Raw genomic sequence first — 18086 nt, 5'->3', positions numbered from 1 at the left:
TCTCACTCTTACTAATTAATAAAATTGTGAAAATTTCTTATCTTGAACTTGTAAATCGCTAACAAACATTATCTGGACCACTAAATATATTTTAAGTATATAATCTATCTTCGAAGTAATATAATATTATTTAATTATCACCATACTTGTAATTCAAGTTTATTGGGGTTGGCGGCTGGTCTTCTCGCCCCAAAGTCCTAGGGGCGAAATGACCGTAGACCGTTTTATGGCAATTTGAAGTGATTCCCCTTGTAGTTGTATGGCAGACGATTTTTGTTTCTCTAGGAAGTTTGATTTACTCTATTCGTTCACATCTGACCAGTTTACTAAATGGTAAGTAGAGAATTGATCTAATTGACAATTGGCATTAGTAAATATCTAAATAAAAAGTGTAAGGCATTGTTTGTAATATTATTTCGCTCGAGTTGTTTAAAAGACCTTTGTGACACGTACTTAAAAATGTTGCACTCACACATACATTTATTTTATTTTAAAGATTGGGTCGTAAGGGAAAGTTAACGCTTTCGTAGATAAGCCCTCACTGGCCTATACACCAGTCTTAATTTGTATTCGGCGATCTCAGTACGTGTTTGCCGCAGGCAACTAATTCATCATGATCATTCCATGGACCTGTATATAGGATCTACGTTCATGATCATTCGTCGTTTATTTTCTGTTAGAAATTTTGGAGTGATAGTTTCGAGTGGCACGCAGTTGGCGGAGAAATATTTTCATAGGTGAAACTTGGAGTTTATACGTTACTTTTTTGTCAATGCTTCATTATTGACATTGGTAAACAGTAATGATCGAGTAAGTCCTGATAGATAAAAATTAAGTTAGCCTGTTTTCAGTGCATTTTGCTCCCTAGTGCTCGTCCTTTATTTCAGAGTTATAAACATATTTTCTATGCCCTACAATTTTTGTATTTCATTATTTTTCAAATTTGACTTATTCATACAAATCTGAATATTTGCATGTCTAGATGAATTGTTTGCAACATTTCAGTATGTTTCATCTACACTGACTTTGCCGTGCTATTTCAAAAATGAAATGTTCTTTATACAAATTAAGACATAGCACAGTTTTTATTGGTAAGTCTGTATTAATTGAGCATTCGTCTTTGTAGCTTTTATAGTTATCAAAAGTCTAAAACGAAAATAGATATCATTATGGTGCACTGCTAAATTGTATGAGCTTTCCAGACTCTGCATGCACCTCAATGAAGATCAAATCCTTTAATCTTTAAATTTTAGTGGTGGAGGTAGAAATTTTCACACAGGATCCTGTCATATGATGGCAAAGTGTGAACTCTTGTTTGCAGATACAGCTTATAAAAGGTGAAAATTATTTTGTTTGTCATACCTGCATGCTCCTATACATGAAGTTGCAAATTAAGCAACAGTGATTTCACATTTTGGTCATTGAAAAAGTTAAATAAACGATTATTATTCAGGCATGACATATCTTAGAGTTATGTATTTTGACTGATCAGTCACAAAATGTTTTTATTAGTAAGTACCAAAATATGCTCTTAAAAGAAACAGTCAAATGATTATTAACATTATTAGTTACATCTACTTTTTAAGACTTTTACAATAAACTGATTGTAAGTGAACAAACATTAGTTACTAAAGCAAGCAGTTTCAGAAGGCTCAACCTAACTTTTGATATAATTTAGAATATTAAAATGAAACTAAACATTTTTGTTGAGTAGAAAAACATTCAATGAGCAGATAAGTACTTTTCTTAAATTTGTTGTATTGAAATAAAATGATTTTAGCCTTTTCCCACAAAAGATGAGATTATTTTAACCAGTCTTTTAACCCTTGCAGTCTCCCATTCCTGTACCTGAAAGCTCTAAATTGTCAAATGTCTACATCATAAACATACTTATGGATTTTATGCAGTACTTTAGATATGAATATGATAATAGTGTCAAAATAGCTATCTTTAGTTTTTATGCTGTTTTCTTTCTAATGACCTCAACATGCTGAGGTTTTTCATCTTTGAAAAAAAAAATTCATTGTTGGCAAGAAAATGAAGGAGTCAAAATCTAATGTCTGTTTACCAGTGAATAAGTATGTTTTTTTTTTTTTTTTTTTTTGCTTTGTATAAAAGTATAAAAAATACTTTGCTTAATAAAAGTTCCATCTTTTGCACTCAGGATTTGTGAAATAGAATAAAAATATTCATTTTTCAATTGCTACATTCCTTTTGGTTACAGTGTTGCTGTTATAAAATATTTGTTGCAGCTGTTGCTACTTCATGTGTTTCTAGTTGTTATTTGAATTAATTAAGACCCTTTCCTGCATGGCCACATATGGGGTTTTATGTAGTATTGTGCTGTGTAGTTGTGAAAATTGCTTTAAATCTTCCAAAAAAGTGATCCTTTTTGTACTTGACTGTGATAAAAAAAAAATGTGAGAAAATATGAATCATGATCAAGAAACATACATTTTGAAAGATCAGCTATTTACACTGACAGCTTTCACCAGTAATTTATAACTAAATTTCAAAGTGTATTCGGTGCGTTTAATATTGGTTTTTTTAAGTCACTGTCAGTCAGGCAATTTTTTATTAGCAAGTTTCCAAAGTGTAACAAGCATGAAAAAAATAAATATTTGATTGAAGTGTGTGTGTGCGCGCATGCGCATGTCATGTATCTTCCCATACAACTTCTATTATATCATATGTGCATTGACCAATTCTTGTGTGAAATAGAGCTTTGTGTGTGAAAAGGCTCACAGAGCAAAAGGATTCATTATCATCACTCATTTATATATATACACACACACCTTAAGTGACCGCTCATTATACCTGCACATATAACCTCTTTCCCCTCCCTCACCCTCACACACATATACTCACATACATGCTCACACTCAGAAACAGAATCAGTTTGCTATGATGAGCTATGGAGCACAGACAAAAAAATTTCTATAGACCACACGTAGCTGTGCACCGATCACTTTGTCTGACAGCAGGATGATTTTTTCATTGACAGATTCTTAAACAATGCACAGAACCAGAAGATGTGCCAACCTTTGATATAGCAGCTGCAGAACAGTTTCAAAATCTCAGTTTTGATCCCAAAGGCTTGCAAAGCTTATATAACCTGGTCTGGGCTTTCTTGTATAAGTAGTTTAGTTAACGTGACCTGTGAAATCCTCCAGTTCAAGTGGATGCAGAGGTACTTGATCATCTTAATTTGCTCAGTGTTTTCTCCATGAAAAATTAGAGGAGGGAGTGCAAAGTTCTTAACCTCATTTATATTTGGAGATTGAGCCAGAACAGTTCTTGGTACTGGAATCATTGTAATCAGTGTATACTTGTTTGTGAAGGGTAATGTCACTACACATAATGATCTGACACATAATTGCAAGCACAACCACTTCACCATTTTCCAGTCATCTTTGGAACTCTATTAAGTTGAAAAGAGCCAGCAGCCACCTCCAAGCAGCACACTGTCATTTTACACAAAATCATTGAACCATATCTTGTGTACCTGAGAGAATATGTGTGTGTGTGTGGTCATGCTCTCCCTTAATCTTTAGGTTATGATCCATTATAAATCAGCATAAAATTATTAGCATTATTGTGTATTTATTTCTATGTGAAATACATTAGGTGAAAGTAATATTTTTTTTCTATTCAAGGAAGATAAATTCTCTGACAGTATTGACACCACTTCGCTGACTTACTATCTCCTCCTTCTGCCATCTACTCTAATAGTTCTTGTCATAGCTCTGTTTCTCAACTGGCTGGGACTTAAGTTCTTCCGGCACAACTAGCCCCAGCAGGTATGAATGTGCCAATATCTTATCATTGATATTCTGATCTCAAAGTATTGACATTATCTTTTTTCTTTGTGTGTTATGATCTTCACTCACATAATAATCAATATTTATTTGCAAAGTTGTAGTTTAACTGTGTTAAAGTGCATACTTAGTGGTGACTTTGAGATGTGATTGATTCTGTGAGTGATCTCTCATGCATGTTTACTACCTTCTTCCTATACAACAGGAGCATGCAGAAGATATGCAAGCACCTCAACACATTGTTTTAGAAAACACCACAGGCAAAGAGGCAATAGATACCAAGCAACAGAATAATAATGATACAGAAGTTATGAAGGTAAGACTGCAAGAAAGAATGTCTTTTCCCTGAAGTTTTGGCAAATAAGTGGTTTACCGTCTATTTTTAAGCATCACTGCTAAATACCTAATATGAATTGAAAAAAGTCTTTTATTAAAAGTACTGTAATATGATTGGTTTTTAGCCATCTATTTTTCATTATTGTTGTTTTTTTTTTTGGGGGGGGGGGATTTTGTTTTATTACTAAGTGCTTACTCTTGTTCCTTTAGTCATTTTGAATTGAAATCATCTATTTCCCAGGAAGTTTTCTTCCATGCCAGCAAAATAATATAAAACAAACTGGAACATTTTTCTATTGCAGGAATAATAACATGTAGCAACAAGTAATGAGAAGACAAAAAATGTTATAGAAAATTATGATAGTGTAGATGTGTATAGAAAGAATGGAAGTTAAATATGCATCATGAGAAGGTCATATAAAGTTATCAAGACAGAAAGTTCAGAACCTGTACTTTTTAAAAATATGCAATTTGGCAAATCTCAAATTTCCAACTTAAGACTTATTTCGTCATGGAGGGTCACAAATACTAACGAAATGGTTCAAATTGTTCTCCGTTGTGTTCGATACAAGAAACCAATCGTGATGCAACACTGCAACAAACCTTTAGGCACCCTCTATACTCAGTGTTTCTCCTCCACAATGTCCATTATATATTTCATGTCAAATGTATCCCATCATGTCATTACTTAAATAACCTGTACAGTAAAGTGTTTCTCATCAAAAGTAATATAAGCGCAATTTAAAAGGAGTAAATGGGAAAGGAAGATTGAAATGAAAGATGAAACTTTTATTTGATCATTTTCTTTTATCTAATTTTGTGATAGATACCATTCATAAGATTCTTTTTCTTAGCATCCCAGAATAAAAGATTTGGTATGAACTGTTAGAAATGTTCAGGTATCATTAGCACTAATATGTGCTTGTTGGAATTTTTTTCCCTTCAGCAGTCAGGTGCTATCCTGCCTGTTAGATATGGAAATGAAGGGTTTGTCATCTCAGATCTATCTTGGACCAGTTGGCTTGGCCTCACGGCTATGTGAGTTCCTCTTTAGTTTAAAACATTTTCCAAACTAAGCAACTTTTTGGAGCTCAGTATTCATGACACAGTATAAGCTGCCATCTTTGGTACCTAACATCTTCACAAATTAAATCATCACCCTTGAAACATTATAATGTCAGTAATAAGTGGGCTACAGGATAGTTATTGCTATCCATTCTACTATCGCTACACATTTCATTACAAAGAGGATTCTTACTGAGTATTGAAAGTCTGGAAAAGTTATGGAAAATATGGAACAGTTTTCTATGCTTGAAATATTGAATTTTGACATTTTGTATATATAAGGTCTGAAAAAGTCTTGAAATTTGGAGAAGGTTGGCATAACCTTGTAGCAATAAAATTTTTAAAAAAAAAAGTTATTGACTAAAAAGTTATTTTTAAAAATCCATCACCCAAGCCAATTTTTTTTATCTTAAGGTACAATGTATCACTCTCTAACTAAAAAATAAAGTAAGTCTTCTGAATTTGCATGTGTTGCCTTTACTCTGAAAACCACAAAATTACACTGTGTAGTTTACCCTATTTACTGATCTGCAAACTGTTAGGTTAAATTTAGTTTTATTTCAAATTTTGAAAAATATGCTTCCTAAAATGGTCAATATTTTGTCATTTTTATATGCCAATTAACCTTTTATTGAAGAAACTGAACAAACATAACTACATAGCAGGACTTTTTTGCTATCATTTAATGAGCGAGCTACATAAACGAAAGGGGTCAAAATTATGATGTCACATTTGTACACAGATATGCCTAGTTAATGTATGGCCGAGGCCTTGACAACGTAAACATATCTTTGTACATTTATGACATCTATGTTGTTGACCTATCTCTCTGTGTTCATTGGGATGTTTGTAGACATGTATTTCAAGAATGGAAGATGGATATTCACCCAGATATTGAAAAATAGTATCTTGCACTGAGTTTTATCCAATCATTAGGGAAAACATTGTTTCCACTAGTTCTTTAATGTTTCAGGATTAAGGTCGAGCAAAGCCATTAATCAGATTGCATGAGTTTATCTTGGATGCCACAAAATTTGACAATATTTGAAACAGACTAGGCTTATTGTTGTACTATCCAAATTACAAAATAACTAAATAAGTGTGCTGTTAGCTACTGTTTATTTAAATATAATAGTAACCAACAGTTAAATACAAATGAGAGTTTGTAAGGAACTATGTTTTTTTTTTTTTTGCATATTTACTGCCTAACATAATTTATCACTTTTTTTTAGGGTAGCAGCATATGGCTCCTATGGTGTTTTGATCAACCTCAGCAAAGAGAACGGCATAATCCCTTTCAGCTCTACCTCCCTGGTTCTTATGATAGAGGGTCTAAAGGTTGTTCTTTTGACAGTTGTCAATTTCCATTCTGTAACCATATGGCTGAATTACAACTCATTTTCATGGTAGCAGGAATGCTACACCAATATCTCATAATAGAAAAGTTCTTTTTCATTTATCGTCTTTAGTTTTGCTTTGCTTTATTTATTTTTTTTAATTTACAAGCAGCAAACCAAGTTCCAGTTAAACTTCATAATAAGGGTATGAGTAAGACATGCATTACACCCAGTTATTCAACATTATTTGAATCCAGCTAGTGCATGTTTAAAAATTTAATTTGAAGGAAGAATGCTTGTAGGGAGGAAAGTGTTTCAAAAACCTTAAAATTCCAGTGTAATAATTTTGCAAGTATAAATGTACAACTTGATGGATCAGAAGATCAAACAAAAGGAAAATAAGGAGAGCAAATGGTCTTATTCCTTGACTTTTGCTTGGTGGTAGAGAGAAGATACAAGTAACAGAATCAAATTTTAAAACAATAATCTTAATACTAATTTAAAACAAACCAAAGAAAATCTTTTCAATCTGTCACATCACAAATTTTTTGTTCATTCTCTGTTGACTGAAACTCGTTGATAAAGACCAAGATCAGGGGGCATATGCACATTTTGTTGTTAATCACTAGCTGAGTGATCTATGGCTAGTAGTAATCTGAAATCCATTTAAAATAGTGATATTTCGTCTACTGCTAGGAGTTAACCATCCTAATGCTGGTTGCATGCTGTCACCAGATCACTTGGCAGCATGAAATTCATCTCTGATATTTAGTAAACTTTTGTAACTATAAATTGTGTAGATTTTATTTTATCTGCTACCTGTATACAGTTTATAACGGTCATTTTCTGACACTCATTTTTGGCCAGGGAAAACTGGTTTAAAAAAGCTGGTTTTTTTAATTTAAATATTAAATGGTAAGGATAATAATGTATTTAGTCTCACATAAATACATTTATGTAGTTGTTTTCCTGCTCAGATTTATAAAAATATACACACACATGTAGCAAGATGTTAATTTTTTATAGTTTGGTTAGATATATGTAGTTTAAAAAAAATATTTTGTCAGTGTTTGTGCAAGAATTTCTGAACTGTAAAGAGTTAACACAGCTATAATGTTTTCAAGTGCAGATGGTGATCCAAACATATAGCTTCATATTTGATACAAATATTTGTTTGCAGCTGACTGTTTCCTTGTCAATATATGTGTCATCAAAAAAGAAAGACACAAAATGGATGTGGCCAAGTTTCCAAAAGGCCCTTCCATTTTCTGTACCAGGAATTCTCTACAGTATCAATAACAACTTATCAGTTCTCATGCAAGCACATATGGATCCCGCTACTTATCAGGTAATTTTTGTATGTGTGTGTATGCATGCACATAAGTGTGTGTGTGAGCCTGGGCAAGTGTAGGTGGGTGGGTATGGATGGTATCCAGTTGTTAGTACATGACTTTTGTACAAGCTCTGTTGATCAAAGTTTAACATCATTACAAATGTATTTTATGTTAGATATATATATAAATCTTGGATTAATTTTAAACAAACCCAGACATATTTATAAATGGACTGCACTTATGACTGTAGTGCTTGTTAGCAGAATGCACTGTAGTTTATTTATTTATAATTATTATTGGACTTTAACAATACTGGCTTGAGCAATGATGCTTTTCAATATTTATTATTTCTCTTATTCATAATTTGTAAAATTGCTGTTTTGAAAGGTACTAGGAAATTTAAAGATTGTGACTACAGCAGTGCTGTACAGGATTCTGCTCCAGAGGTAAGAGGTAACAGCTTAGTGAAGACTTTATTTTCCTTGTTCATGCTCAGTATCATGTCACAAGAGTATCAAAGCTCCTTGTCTGTTTTACTTGTTCTCTTACCCCTTCATACCTGTGTCTCATGTCTCATTGCAGTCTTAAACATGCTTAATGTATTTGTCAAATCCAAAAAGTATCCTAAACATGACCTCACTCATCATTTTGTTATTTAGTGCCTGATAATTTGGCATGAAAATGTTTTTTTCCCAACATTTTACAAGTTTTATGTTGTTTCAGGCAGCTGAAGATAAAACAGTGGGTGTCAGTTGGGCTTCTTACTGTAGCTGGTGTCTGTGACAGGTCAGTACTTGAAAAGATAAGTAGCTTATCTCAGAACAATCAAAATTAGAGGATAAATTCAGCACTGGCTGTTTCATTCATTATCAAGTGTCATTGTTTTGTTTGTTGACGAGGTTCCATAGTCTGGTGGTTCGAGCTTTTTTTTTTTTTTTTGAGAAAAAGGTCACTGCCTTGAAAACAACACCTGCTCCACCTAAGCAGACATTGGTCCTGAGAAGGTCAAAGGCAGCAGGAGGGTTGGCTTCACCCTTTACTGTCCTTTTGACCTTTAGGCCATGGGGCCATTAGGACCTTGTGTTCATTGGGTCTAATTAAAGAGAAGTGTTATGCAGAAGACTGTTGAGAGATATGTAGAATGTTAAGCAGCAGCATCACTCACGGCCTTTCTTATATTACAAATGAAATCTGAGAGTGTGTATATGCAGTCAGAAATGTTACTTCAAAGTTCTCGCGGAAAATGAATTGGACTGTCAGTAACTAATGTAGATTTTACTTATTTAGAGTAGTAAATACCACAGTAATGTGATTAGTTGAGTAGGGATTTGACTGCACAACAATCTTTTGATTTTTATTTTTTAAGGCTGCTTTACATAGTCATTTTTATATTTGTCTTGACATTCATAATTAGACATGTTCACAGAAAGAAGGCATTCTAAAGCTTTCTGTATTGTTTGTAAATGAGAAACATACTATCTTGTATATTTTATTGACGTTGATCTTGATGTTTGTGTAGTTGGTTCAGTCTCAGTGACAACACAGTCAAGAAATCCTCGGAGCTTCACCTGCATGTGACGCTGACAGGACTTGTACTCATGCTGATCTACTGCTTTATTTCTGCCTTTGCTGGAGTCTACACTGAGTACATTCTCAAGAAAGACCTTAACACTTCCTTGCATTTGCAAAACATTATGCTGTACATTGTTACAGTTGCCATCAATCTCTTCACATGGCTGACAAGCAAAATTGTAGCTTATTATTCCGATGCTGACAGTAAGTAAAATGTGAAGAATGTGTTATGCAACAGAATACTTTATGTACCATAAAATGTTTTGTGTCAATGATGTCATCTTGAATGTTGATCTTCCTATTTTGGTCTTTTTTTTTTTTAAAGTCCTAAACAGCAAACAAGGCAAGTGAAATAGAATATTCAAAACACTAGTTTGAGGGTAGAGCAGAGACCAGATATGTTAAACCGTTTGCGCAAGTACTGGAAGTTAAATTTGTTGCACAGATTTACAGCCAGTTTTCAGACTCCCAACATTTCCTAGAACAAATAATACATTAGATATTGGTTGTGAGAGTGGCAAATCAAACTAAGTTACTGATAAACTGGTATATGTATTTGTTTTGCTGAGTATATGTAAGTATTGTGCAGTTATATCTGGTTTTACGGACAACAGAAGTAAGGTCATGGATGACTGTTCATTTAAGAAATGCTAGATGTGTCTGTCACTGGATCTTGTGCAACAAAGGCTTGATGGAATTCAGTTTGAGAGAGTGTATAGAGATCATAAAGGCATTTAAACTGTTCCTTCATTTGTTGTTTTTATATTTCCTCAGATGCACATTTTCATCTCCTGGAAGGATTTTCTATTTACACTTGGCTGATCATATTGACTCAGGTAACTCTTTGTCTAATATTTATAAGTGTTAGTGCACACTATATCTAGTTGTCTAGTGTTCTGGACTTTTTCGGTACATCATAAAAAAAAAATCACATTCGTGCACATTTCAAGTATAAAACATTTACTAAGTGAGGATGGAAACATGCAAATGAGTAGGTTGAATTTCCAGACATAACTTCCATAACAGGTGAGTTGACCAAAGAATGTTGCAGTCAAAGGTATATTTAACAGGTGTGTATGACAACTACATTTCGTAAGTGGGAGGACTAAGCTGTTGGAGAGTTTATGTAAATCATTCAACTCTTTCTTATATGATATGTTTTTTTTTCAGGTCTTCAATGGTTTGGCAATGTCTGCAGTTATGAAACATGGTAATAACCTGGTGCGCCTTTTTGTTATTTCCTGTGCTATGCTTTTTAGTACCGCTCTCTCTGTCTTGGTTTTGGGCCTTACTCTTCACGGTTTTTTCTTCATAACCCTGGTTCTAGTCATTTTTGCTATTTATATATACTACAACTAAAAAGATTTTTTGTGTGTATCATTTAGTTGCTTCCAATAACTTTTGTTACAATAAACATCTGTCAGAAAAACAGTCAAAGAATCTGGTGCATGATGCCTTCTGTATAGAAGAAAATATTGTCATTGGTGATGAGAAATATACATTTTCTTGATCTGGAGAGACAAAGTACGACTGAAGAATCAATAGCCTGTTGTTTTTTATATTTGAAATGAGGCTTCCCAGGTATGCATTACACAGAATGTGAGACTGAATACACTGATGGCATTTACAGGCCTGTTGTTATTTGGTTGTGCATAAGTTTTTTTTGTCATATTTGTAACATCATTCTGAACAGCATCCATGGTAAAAAGATCTGATATCTCTTTCTCTCCTTGACTGATGTCCTTGCAGTTTACTGCTGTTGGTGGATTTTTTGCCCACTTTGATAATTAAAGCAAGCAGTACTCGATATTTATCATTGTCAAAAAATATACATGGACCTAATGAATCTCAATGGTAAGCTGAAATCCAGTCCTAGAAAATGGTTCCAACATTAACTTGGAATACCTTTCATGTTGAGATCCAGCCATGTTTTTCTTCCGATTGCCAACTCATATTCTAATCTTGAGCAGTTGAAATATTTACCAAGATGATATCACACCGTTAAGACATTGTTACTCTTGGCTTATCTGGGGTTTTTTTGTTTAATGAATGGTGCTTTTTAATAAACAGTGATATAGTAGATCTAGTCCATATCCATGGCTGAAAAAGAGGTAATATTGGCCACTGTCATGTGGAGAAATGTTTATTACCAGTGATTAATCCTTTAATACTCATGTGATGTATATGTACAAAATGTTATGAATTTTCCAAGTGTTGGCCTGTTTTATTTCAACATATTAGTTCTGAACTTTACTCTTTGTCGGTTTATCATATCCTGTCATTTAATTTTTCTGAATGTGGCTTAGCATTTTGTAAGAATGTTTGAAAGCGTGAAGTGTTTTTTAAAATGAGCTGCTTGTCAAATGACGATGAAGATGATAAGTTTTTGTCCCCAATCTGTGACTTTTCAGCTTTTATATTAAGAATTAGTCTTTTACACCAAGCAAGCAACCTGCTGAAAATACTGAAGGTCAATTTCACTGCTTGTAGTAGATTAGGGAAAAATATTGGTAATTAACAGGAAGTCACTGTCATAGCTGAAGATCAGTTTTAGTTTTGTTTCATCAAACAGCATATTGTGAAAGGAGTTGTATTCATCAGTAGACCAAAACTCTAAACTTATATGAAGTTCTTTGAGAGCTTTATTATGCTGCAATATTGGTAATTTTAGCTGCAGATTTCATACTTTTATTTCCTTTAGCAGCAATGGTAGTAAAGCATTGTGAGTGAATTTGCTCATAAAATTGGACCAGTCCAGAGGAGATGGTTGGTACTTGGAAGATATACAATCTTTTGTTTGAATGAAAACTTGAAGAAAAAAATTGCTTTATATTAAAATATATTTTTGGCTTAAGAATATGGTGATAGGTAGGGGCAGACTGGAGCTTTAAAGCGGCCCGGGCATTATTTACAGAGCGGCCCTTCTCACTAAAATAGGCCTATAATATTCTATAGATCAAAATAGGCCCACCGGGCATTGCCCAAATGCCCAACTGGCCAGTCCGCCACTGGTGATAGGTGAACTGAAGAATATGGTATTATATTAGATCATTACAAAAATTTGTTTTCCTGCTTTCATTCAGTGATGCATCTTCAGAGCGGCCATTGCATTTTTCATTTAAAAACAATACAGAATACTTAAGAATGCTTTGCTTTATTGAAATACAGTAAAACTAGCTTAAAATGTTTATTTAATTGTTAAGATCATATTGTACTTATTGTAAGGTTTTTGAAAACCTTAAAAATGCTTTAATTATAGTTTTTAGCAGGCCAGTCTTCCATTCTTAACTGTCAGCCAAAATGCAGGTCGTAAGGGCCTGAGGTACTTAATTGACAGGCCAGTCATGTTTGACAAGTCGTGCTTGACAAGTCTTTTTTTTTTTTTTCTTCGCTGTCTTAGTTCTAAGTGACATTTTGCAACAGAAACATTACCTTATCTTTAGCGACATTGTTATCTGTATGTGAACAGATTGTCTATGAATGTATTGTACTTTTAACAAATACAACGCATTTGATATTCTAGTTAAACTGTCTCCTGGTCCATATTTGAACTGTAACTTAGCTGTAATATAATTATTTGACTGTGTTTTTAATTTTATAATTTATTTCTATGACCATGAAAAATGTATATGATTATAACAAGAAATACTAGATAGAACTAGAACTGAGTTCGTATAATTTGCATGAAGCAGGTGTCAAAATGTTTTCTTACATACTAGGTTTTTTTAGAACATAAAAACTAGGGGTGGAGGTTAATGTTTTGACAACAATTTTTTTTTTTTTTGTTTGTTTGTGTGTTTGTTTGTTTGTTTGTAATGTCACATACACATTGTTTCAGAAAATTTTGTTGAAAGCACTGTACATCAAAAACTAAGAACTGCCAAAATCAAAAGCTACTCCCAAAGATAGCACATGCTGTACAATGCACATCATAAGACAAACAGTTTGTGAAATGTTAAAAATTTCTGTTGTGCTTTTCAAATGGAAAGGTCCTTGTGCATTTGGACATGCTGACAAGGCCTGCCACTCATCCTTGTCTTAGGCGATGGTGAGCAGGTCCTGCACAAGATGACCAGTCCACTATTTCATGTCTTATATATTGCAAATGTCTCTACAGCATAGTTTAGTTTATTCCTTGTTGCTCCCTTGAGGAGCATAGGGCCACAACATTGTGGTACTGTTGCGGTTTCTGTAACACCTTTTTTTCCTTTTCTTTTTTTTTCTTTCTTTTTTTTTTTTCTTTTAATATATATATATGAGTGGGTTGTTAGCCCAAAGCAAAACCCCCGACCTGGATGGCCAGGGTGCAACATTTTAGTCTGGCTTCTCCCCTGACAGACCTCTGCAGCATATATAAGCCAATTCTTCCTCTGGCCACCGCTACTTCAACCACACTCCAGGGTATCTTGAAGGACAGTCTTTGACAGAATGTTATGCTGGTCCACATGGCCAAACCAAGTACACTGTGTGTTGCAAGTAGGGGTTCCTGGTATCATGTAACTAGTAATTCATGCTTTGTACAAAGTCATTGGTTTTGTGTACTCTGTACAAGATGTGGAGAAGCCTTCTCAGGCACTTGTTCTTAAATGCCTGATTCTCCTCTCCATATTGGCAATGTCCATGTTTCATATCCATAAAGCAGGACTGGTACTAGAGGGAACTTGTACATATTGTACTTCATAGTAAAACCGATGTTATGCACCAGACCCTCTTCAGTCTATCCATTGCTTCTGATGCTGTCATGGTCCTGATGCAGATATCTGTCATGTAGCTGTCATTCTGGGAGAGTGTGGCTCCCAAGTACTTGAATTGTTGACCTCTTCCAGCTACACTCCGTTCATGTAGCTATCTGCTTTGCCAGTGGCCCAGTGTTGGTCTTCATTCCACATGCATTCGAACAGGCTGTCAGTAAGGTTTTGCGGTTCTCTGTTAGTGCCTGATATCATATCTCTGTTGTCTGCATAGTTGCAAATTGGCCTTCCCCCAGGGGAAATGGAAATGTGATGATCATGGAGGATTTCATGCATGGTGAGAGAAAACTCCAATTTGGGTATATGCTCATTGAGTTTTTGTACACTGCTTAGATGAGACCCTTGTTGATATTGAATTTTTGCCTCACGTCATAGCCCTTATGGCAGACTCTGTCAAAGTACTTTTTAAAGTCAGTGAAGTTGTGATACAGGTCCTGTTGATGCTGAAGATGCTTCTTTATCAGGATGTGACATTGAAGATCTGCTCAACTGTGCTCCTACCTGTTCTTAACCCAACTGTTCTTGTGCTAATAATTCCTAAGTGGTGGTGCTTATGCAAATTCTGTATTAAGCTTATTGCTCTGTAGTTCTGGTACTGTTTGCTGTTTCCTTTTTTATTTGTAAAGATCTGTAAAAAATTTTATTCTAGTCCTTTTTTATTTGTAAGATCTGTAAAATTTTTTATTCTAGTCTGGTTATATTCAGTCTTTCAGTTGAATACAGCAGTACTTTCTGTGAAAAGACAGCCATTGCTGTCATCATTGACTGAAATCGTGTTGATCTGTTAATAGAGTCCATAGTAGCAGTTAGGCCTTTTTTTGCTTTAGCATCATGCTATCATCTCTTCTATGGGGCAGTATTGGGCCTCAATCCAGGTTTCCCTAGTTCCCTTCATCCTTTTCCTGGTGGCACAAATGCCTTTTCATATTTGGAAGCTGCCTCAGGTTTGATTTATCTCTCTTCAAGACCCTCCTTTGGTCGCAGATATCTAGAAAGTTATTCATGACCCAACGTTGTTTCTTCTTTAACGCCCTGGCACTTCCTGGGCTGTTGACAGTACCACTTTTTTTTGTGTGTTTCCAGATAAGGTGTCTACATCACAGTCCTGAAGTTCAGTGCCATGAATTTATCTCCAACATTGGTACTGAAAATTTTCACAATGTTTAGGGACTTGCAACTATTGTTATTGTTATTGTGACTACATGGTTAAGATGACAGACTAGAAATCCAATGGGATCTTCCACACAGGCTCAAATCCTGTCAATGCACAGAGCCTTCAGTTTAGTATTTTTTATATATTAAAAAAAAAGTAGTTTCTTTGCTTTTGTCAAGTGCCTAGGTTTGTGTTTTTTAATTTAGTATTAATCAAGCAGACTTTTTTTTTCTATGGTAAACATATAGCTTTAATGCTTGTGTTCAACAATTCAAAAATAAAAGAACACCAGATTTGATGTCCAAATTTTCATAAGATTTGTTCATTCCACTTATATTCTCCACACCTTTACATTTTTCTGCAGACAATTTCATGATCTGCTTAGCTAGTTCCTGATCATTTTATGATTGTGTCATCTGCTGTCGCTCCTAACATCTGCTACAATACAACTTTATTAATCCACAAGGGCAATTGGTGTGACTTTACTTTTTGTAAGAAGTATTTCCATTTAATTGCTGCCACAGCTTCATCATTTTCCCCAAGCTTCCAGCAGTCTTTATTTTCTGCTGAGATTCCCCCAGACGTCAGCAGCCATCAGCATCATGACAAAACTTACATAGCTTTTGTTTCTTATTGAGTTATATTTAGGATTTCACATATTCGGTAATAGATTTCTTGACATAGTTAAATCATTTTGCATGCACACATATGTGTGTATGCTTTATAAATAAAGCAGAGTTTGGTTTTGGCAGTGTTTTTGTGAATGCAGTTTGTCAAATATTATCAAATTTTGCAGGAGCGCTCCGTTTTTCTACCAGAAACTCAGAAAGCTGTAGACTCTGTTTCCATATTCATCCATAGCTTCTTTAATTTTTATGTTACTCGTTGTAAGATGTGCTTGGTGGCTCCATATGAAAAGCAACAAAGAGCCAATTTTGTCAGAGATTCTGACATCATCAGTATCCACATAATTTCATAGGGTACTCGTGGGAAGGTCTGCAAGATGAATTTCCAGACTTGAGTACTCCTTTTATTTAGAAGTGTCAGTGGCATATGGCTTAAGTGATCTTAAGGGAGTAGAAATGAGCTGTCAACTCAGTTTCTGAAGAAATATCCAGAATCACTGAGCTTTTGGGGCTCCAAGGTAAAGCCACTTTGAACCAGCCTCAGTGCTTGATCACACAGACAGCATTCTTGGAATAAATGTTCCATTATTTTACTATGCTTATGCCATCTTTGTCAGTGAATTAAATTAGTTGACACAATAAAGTGGTGAATAAACCTGGAAATAAAATTAGTTGGAAGAATTCGTGAGAGAAATCAATCCCAGGACAAACAATTTGTGGTGTAACTTGCCTTGGAGTTTGCGGGGAAAGTAAATATTGTGATGTTTGATTTGTGTATTGTCTGTAAAAGTGATGCCTAATGTGATAAATTTTGGAGACATATTGTTTGTCTTTCACCTTTATTGTCAAACTCAATAAATGTAACACCAAATAAACACTTTTTTTTTAACTTCATCATTTGGTCACCACTTCCAAGGCAAATATTAAGAGACAACATAATATTCTGAATGAATTGAAATCAATCAACTACCCTGCTGATAGTGACATATAAATTCAGCTTTTTTGTTGAGATAAATATTTGTATTGAATGGACATATTTATCAACCAAAGATTATTTTACTTCCAAGGGATTCACTTCAATTCTTGTTGATTCTAAATTGTATTTTCTGCTAAGTATTTTCATATTTCCTTTATAGCATGTATGCTGAAATGTTTTGAGAAACAAGATGATCAGACTGTACTTACAAACTGGGCTTCCAACTACATACATTAATGCTTTTCTTCTTGCCTGAAAAATGTTCATTCTCTTTATTATTTGGACTTTTTGGAAACTACAAACTTTCATAACCTTGATTTGTCAATGATCATATTGCAGCATGTGCTTTAAAATGCATCAGTTTGGTTTTTAAATTCAGAAAGTGTTTTTGGACAGTATCAGACTTATGGATATTTTCTTAAATCTTTCTCTTAAATCAAAAGTTGTTGTGCTGTTTTAGATCCCATTGTTTTTGTAACTGAAATCAAAAGTTATGCACAAAGCATACATACCAAAGTATTAACAGTAGTAGTGATATTGGCCATTCTGATAAATTGGTACTGCAGTGCTAGCATGTTTCTGGTGTCAGATGTTATTTATGCAGCATTAAAACCTCACTCATTTCTTCCATTATAGTTGCAGAGGTCGTGCAGTCTGATGTCATTTCTTGACTCGACAAATAGTCTTCCATATGACTGAATTCACCAGAAACTTTCCAGCTAGTTTGAATGATAAGTTGGCTTCTAGTCAGCCTTAAGCTTTGCAGTCTGGTCCCCTATTCTTTGTACTCATCGTTTCAACTTTTAATGTATCACGTGCAACTTTATGATTTTTAAGTTTTCTTTTTTGTGTCACGGGAAGTTCTCTGCAGTTTCTTATATTCATTATGCTCAAATAAAAAAATATATATCTTCCAACAGTGTCATATACATACTTTGGATTTTATAAAGTGTTAGTTTATTTACTCACTCAGATACAGTTCATAATCAAAATTTCCAGGTATTCTCTTTTCTTTTGTTATAATTGTACACGATGTTTTCTGTACTGTCAGTAACGATTCACGGTTCAAATCGCGTGTTGTTTATTTGTTTAGTGTTAGCTGCAGGCCTCTAGAACAG

At 34.3% G+C, this 18086-nt stretch overlaps 1 protein-coding gene across 5 annotated transcripts; it reads left to right on the top strand.

Annotated features, from left to right (window-relative positions):
* The first annotated feature begins 183 nt into the window (after window positions 1-183).
* Window positions 184-17960, top strand: LOC112554151 (probable UDP-sugar transporter protein SLC35A4). 5 transcript variants are annotated; one of them, XM_025221776.1, is made up of 12 exons: window positions 199-333; window positions 1322-1337; window positions 3657-3800; window positions 4024-4134; window positions 5101-5192; window positions 6452-6557; window positions 7737-7904; window positions 8278-8336; window positions 8614-8676; window positions 9410-9666; window positions 10237-10298; window positions 10633-17960. In XM_025221776.1, exons 4-12 carry the CDS (start codon window positions 4039-4041, stop codon window positions 10819-10821), a joined length of 1092 nt encoding a protein of 363 aa, XP_025077561.1. In that variant the 5' UTR covers window positions 199-333; window positions 1322-1337; window positions 3657-3800; window positions 4024-4038; the 3' UTR covers window positions 10822-17960. The 5 variants fall into 5 exon arrangements, with proteins under 5 accessions (XP_025077562.1, XP_025077560.1, XP_025077561.1 ...); XM_025221777.1 differs by lacking the exon at window positions 1322-1337 and having other exon boundaries at window positions 184-333; window positions 5104-5192; XM_025221775.1 differs by lacking the exon at window positions 1322-1337 and having other exon boundaries at window positions 184-333.
* The last annotated feature ends 126 nt before the right edge of the window (window positions 17961-18086 follow it).

The sequence above is a fragment of the Pomacea canaliculata genome, linkage group LG13 (assembly GCF_003073045.1).
Source record: "Pomacea canaliculata isolate SZHN2017 linkage group LG13, ASM307304v1, whole genome shotgun sequence".
Classification (NCBI taxonomy): domain Eukaryota; kingdom Metazoa; phylum Mollusca; class Gastropoda; order Architaenioglossa; family Ampullariidae; genus Pomacea; species Pomacea canaliculata.
This window is presented reverse-complemented; position numbering and strand designations above follow the sequence as displayed.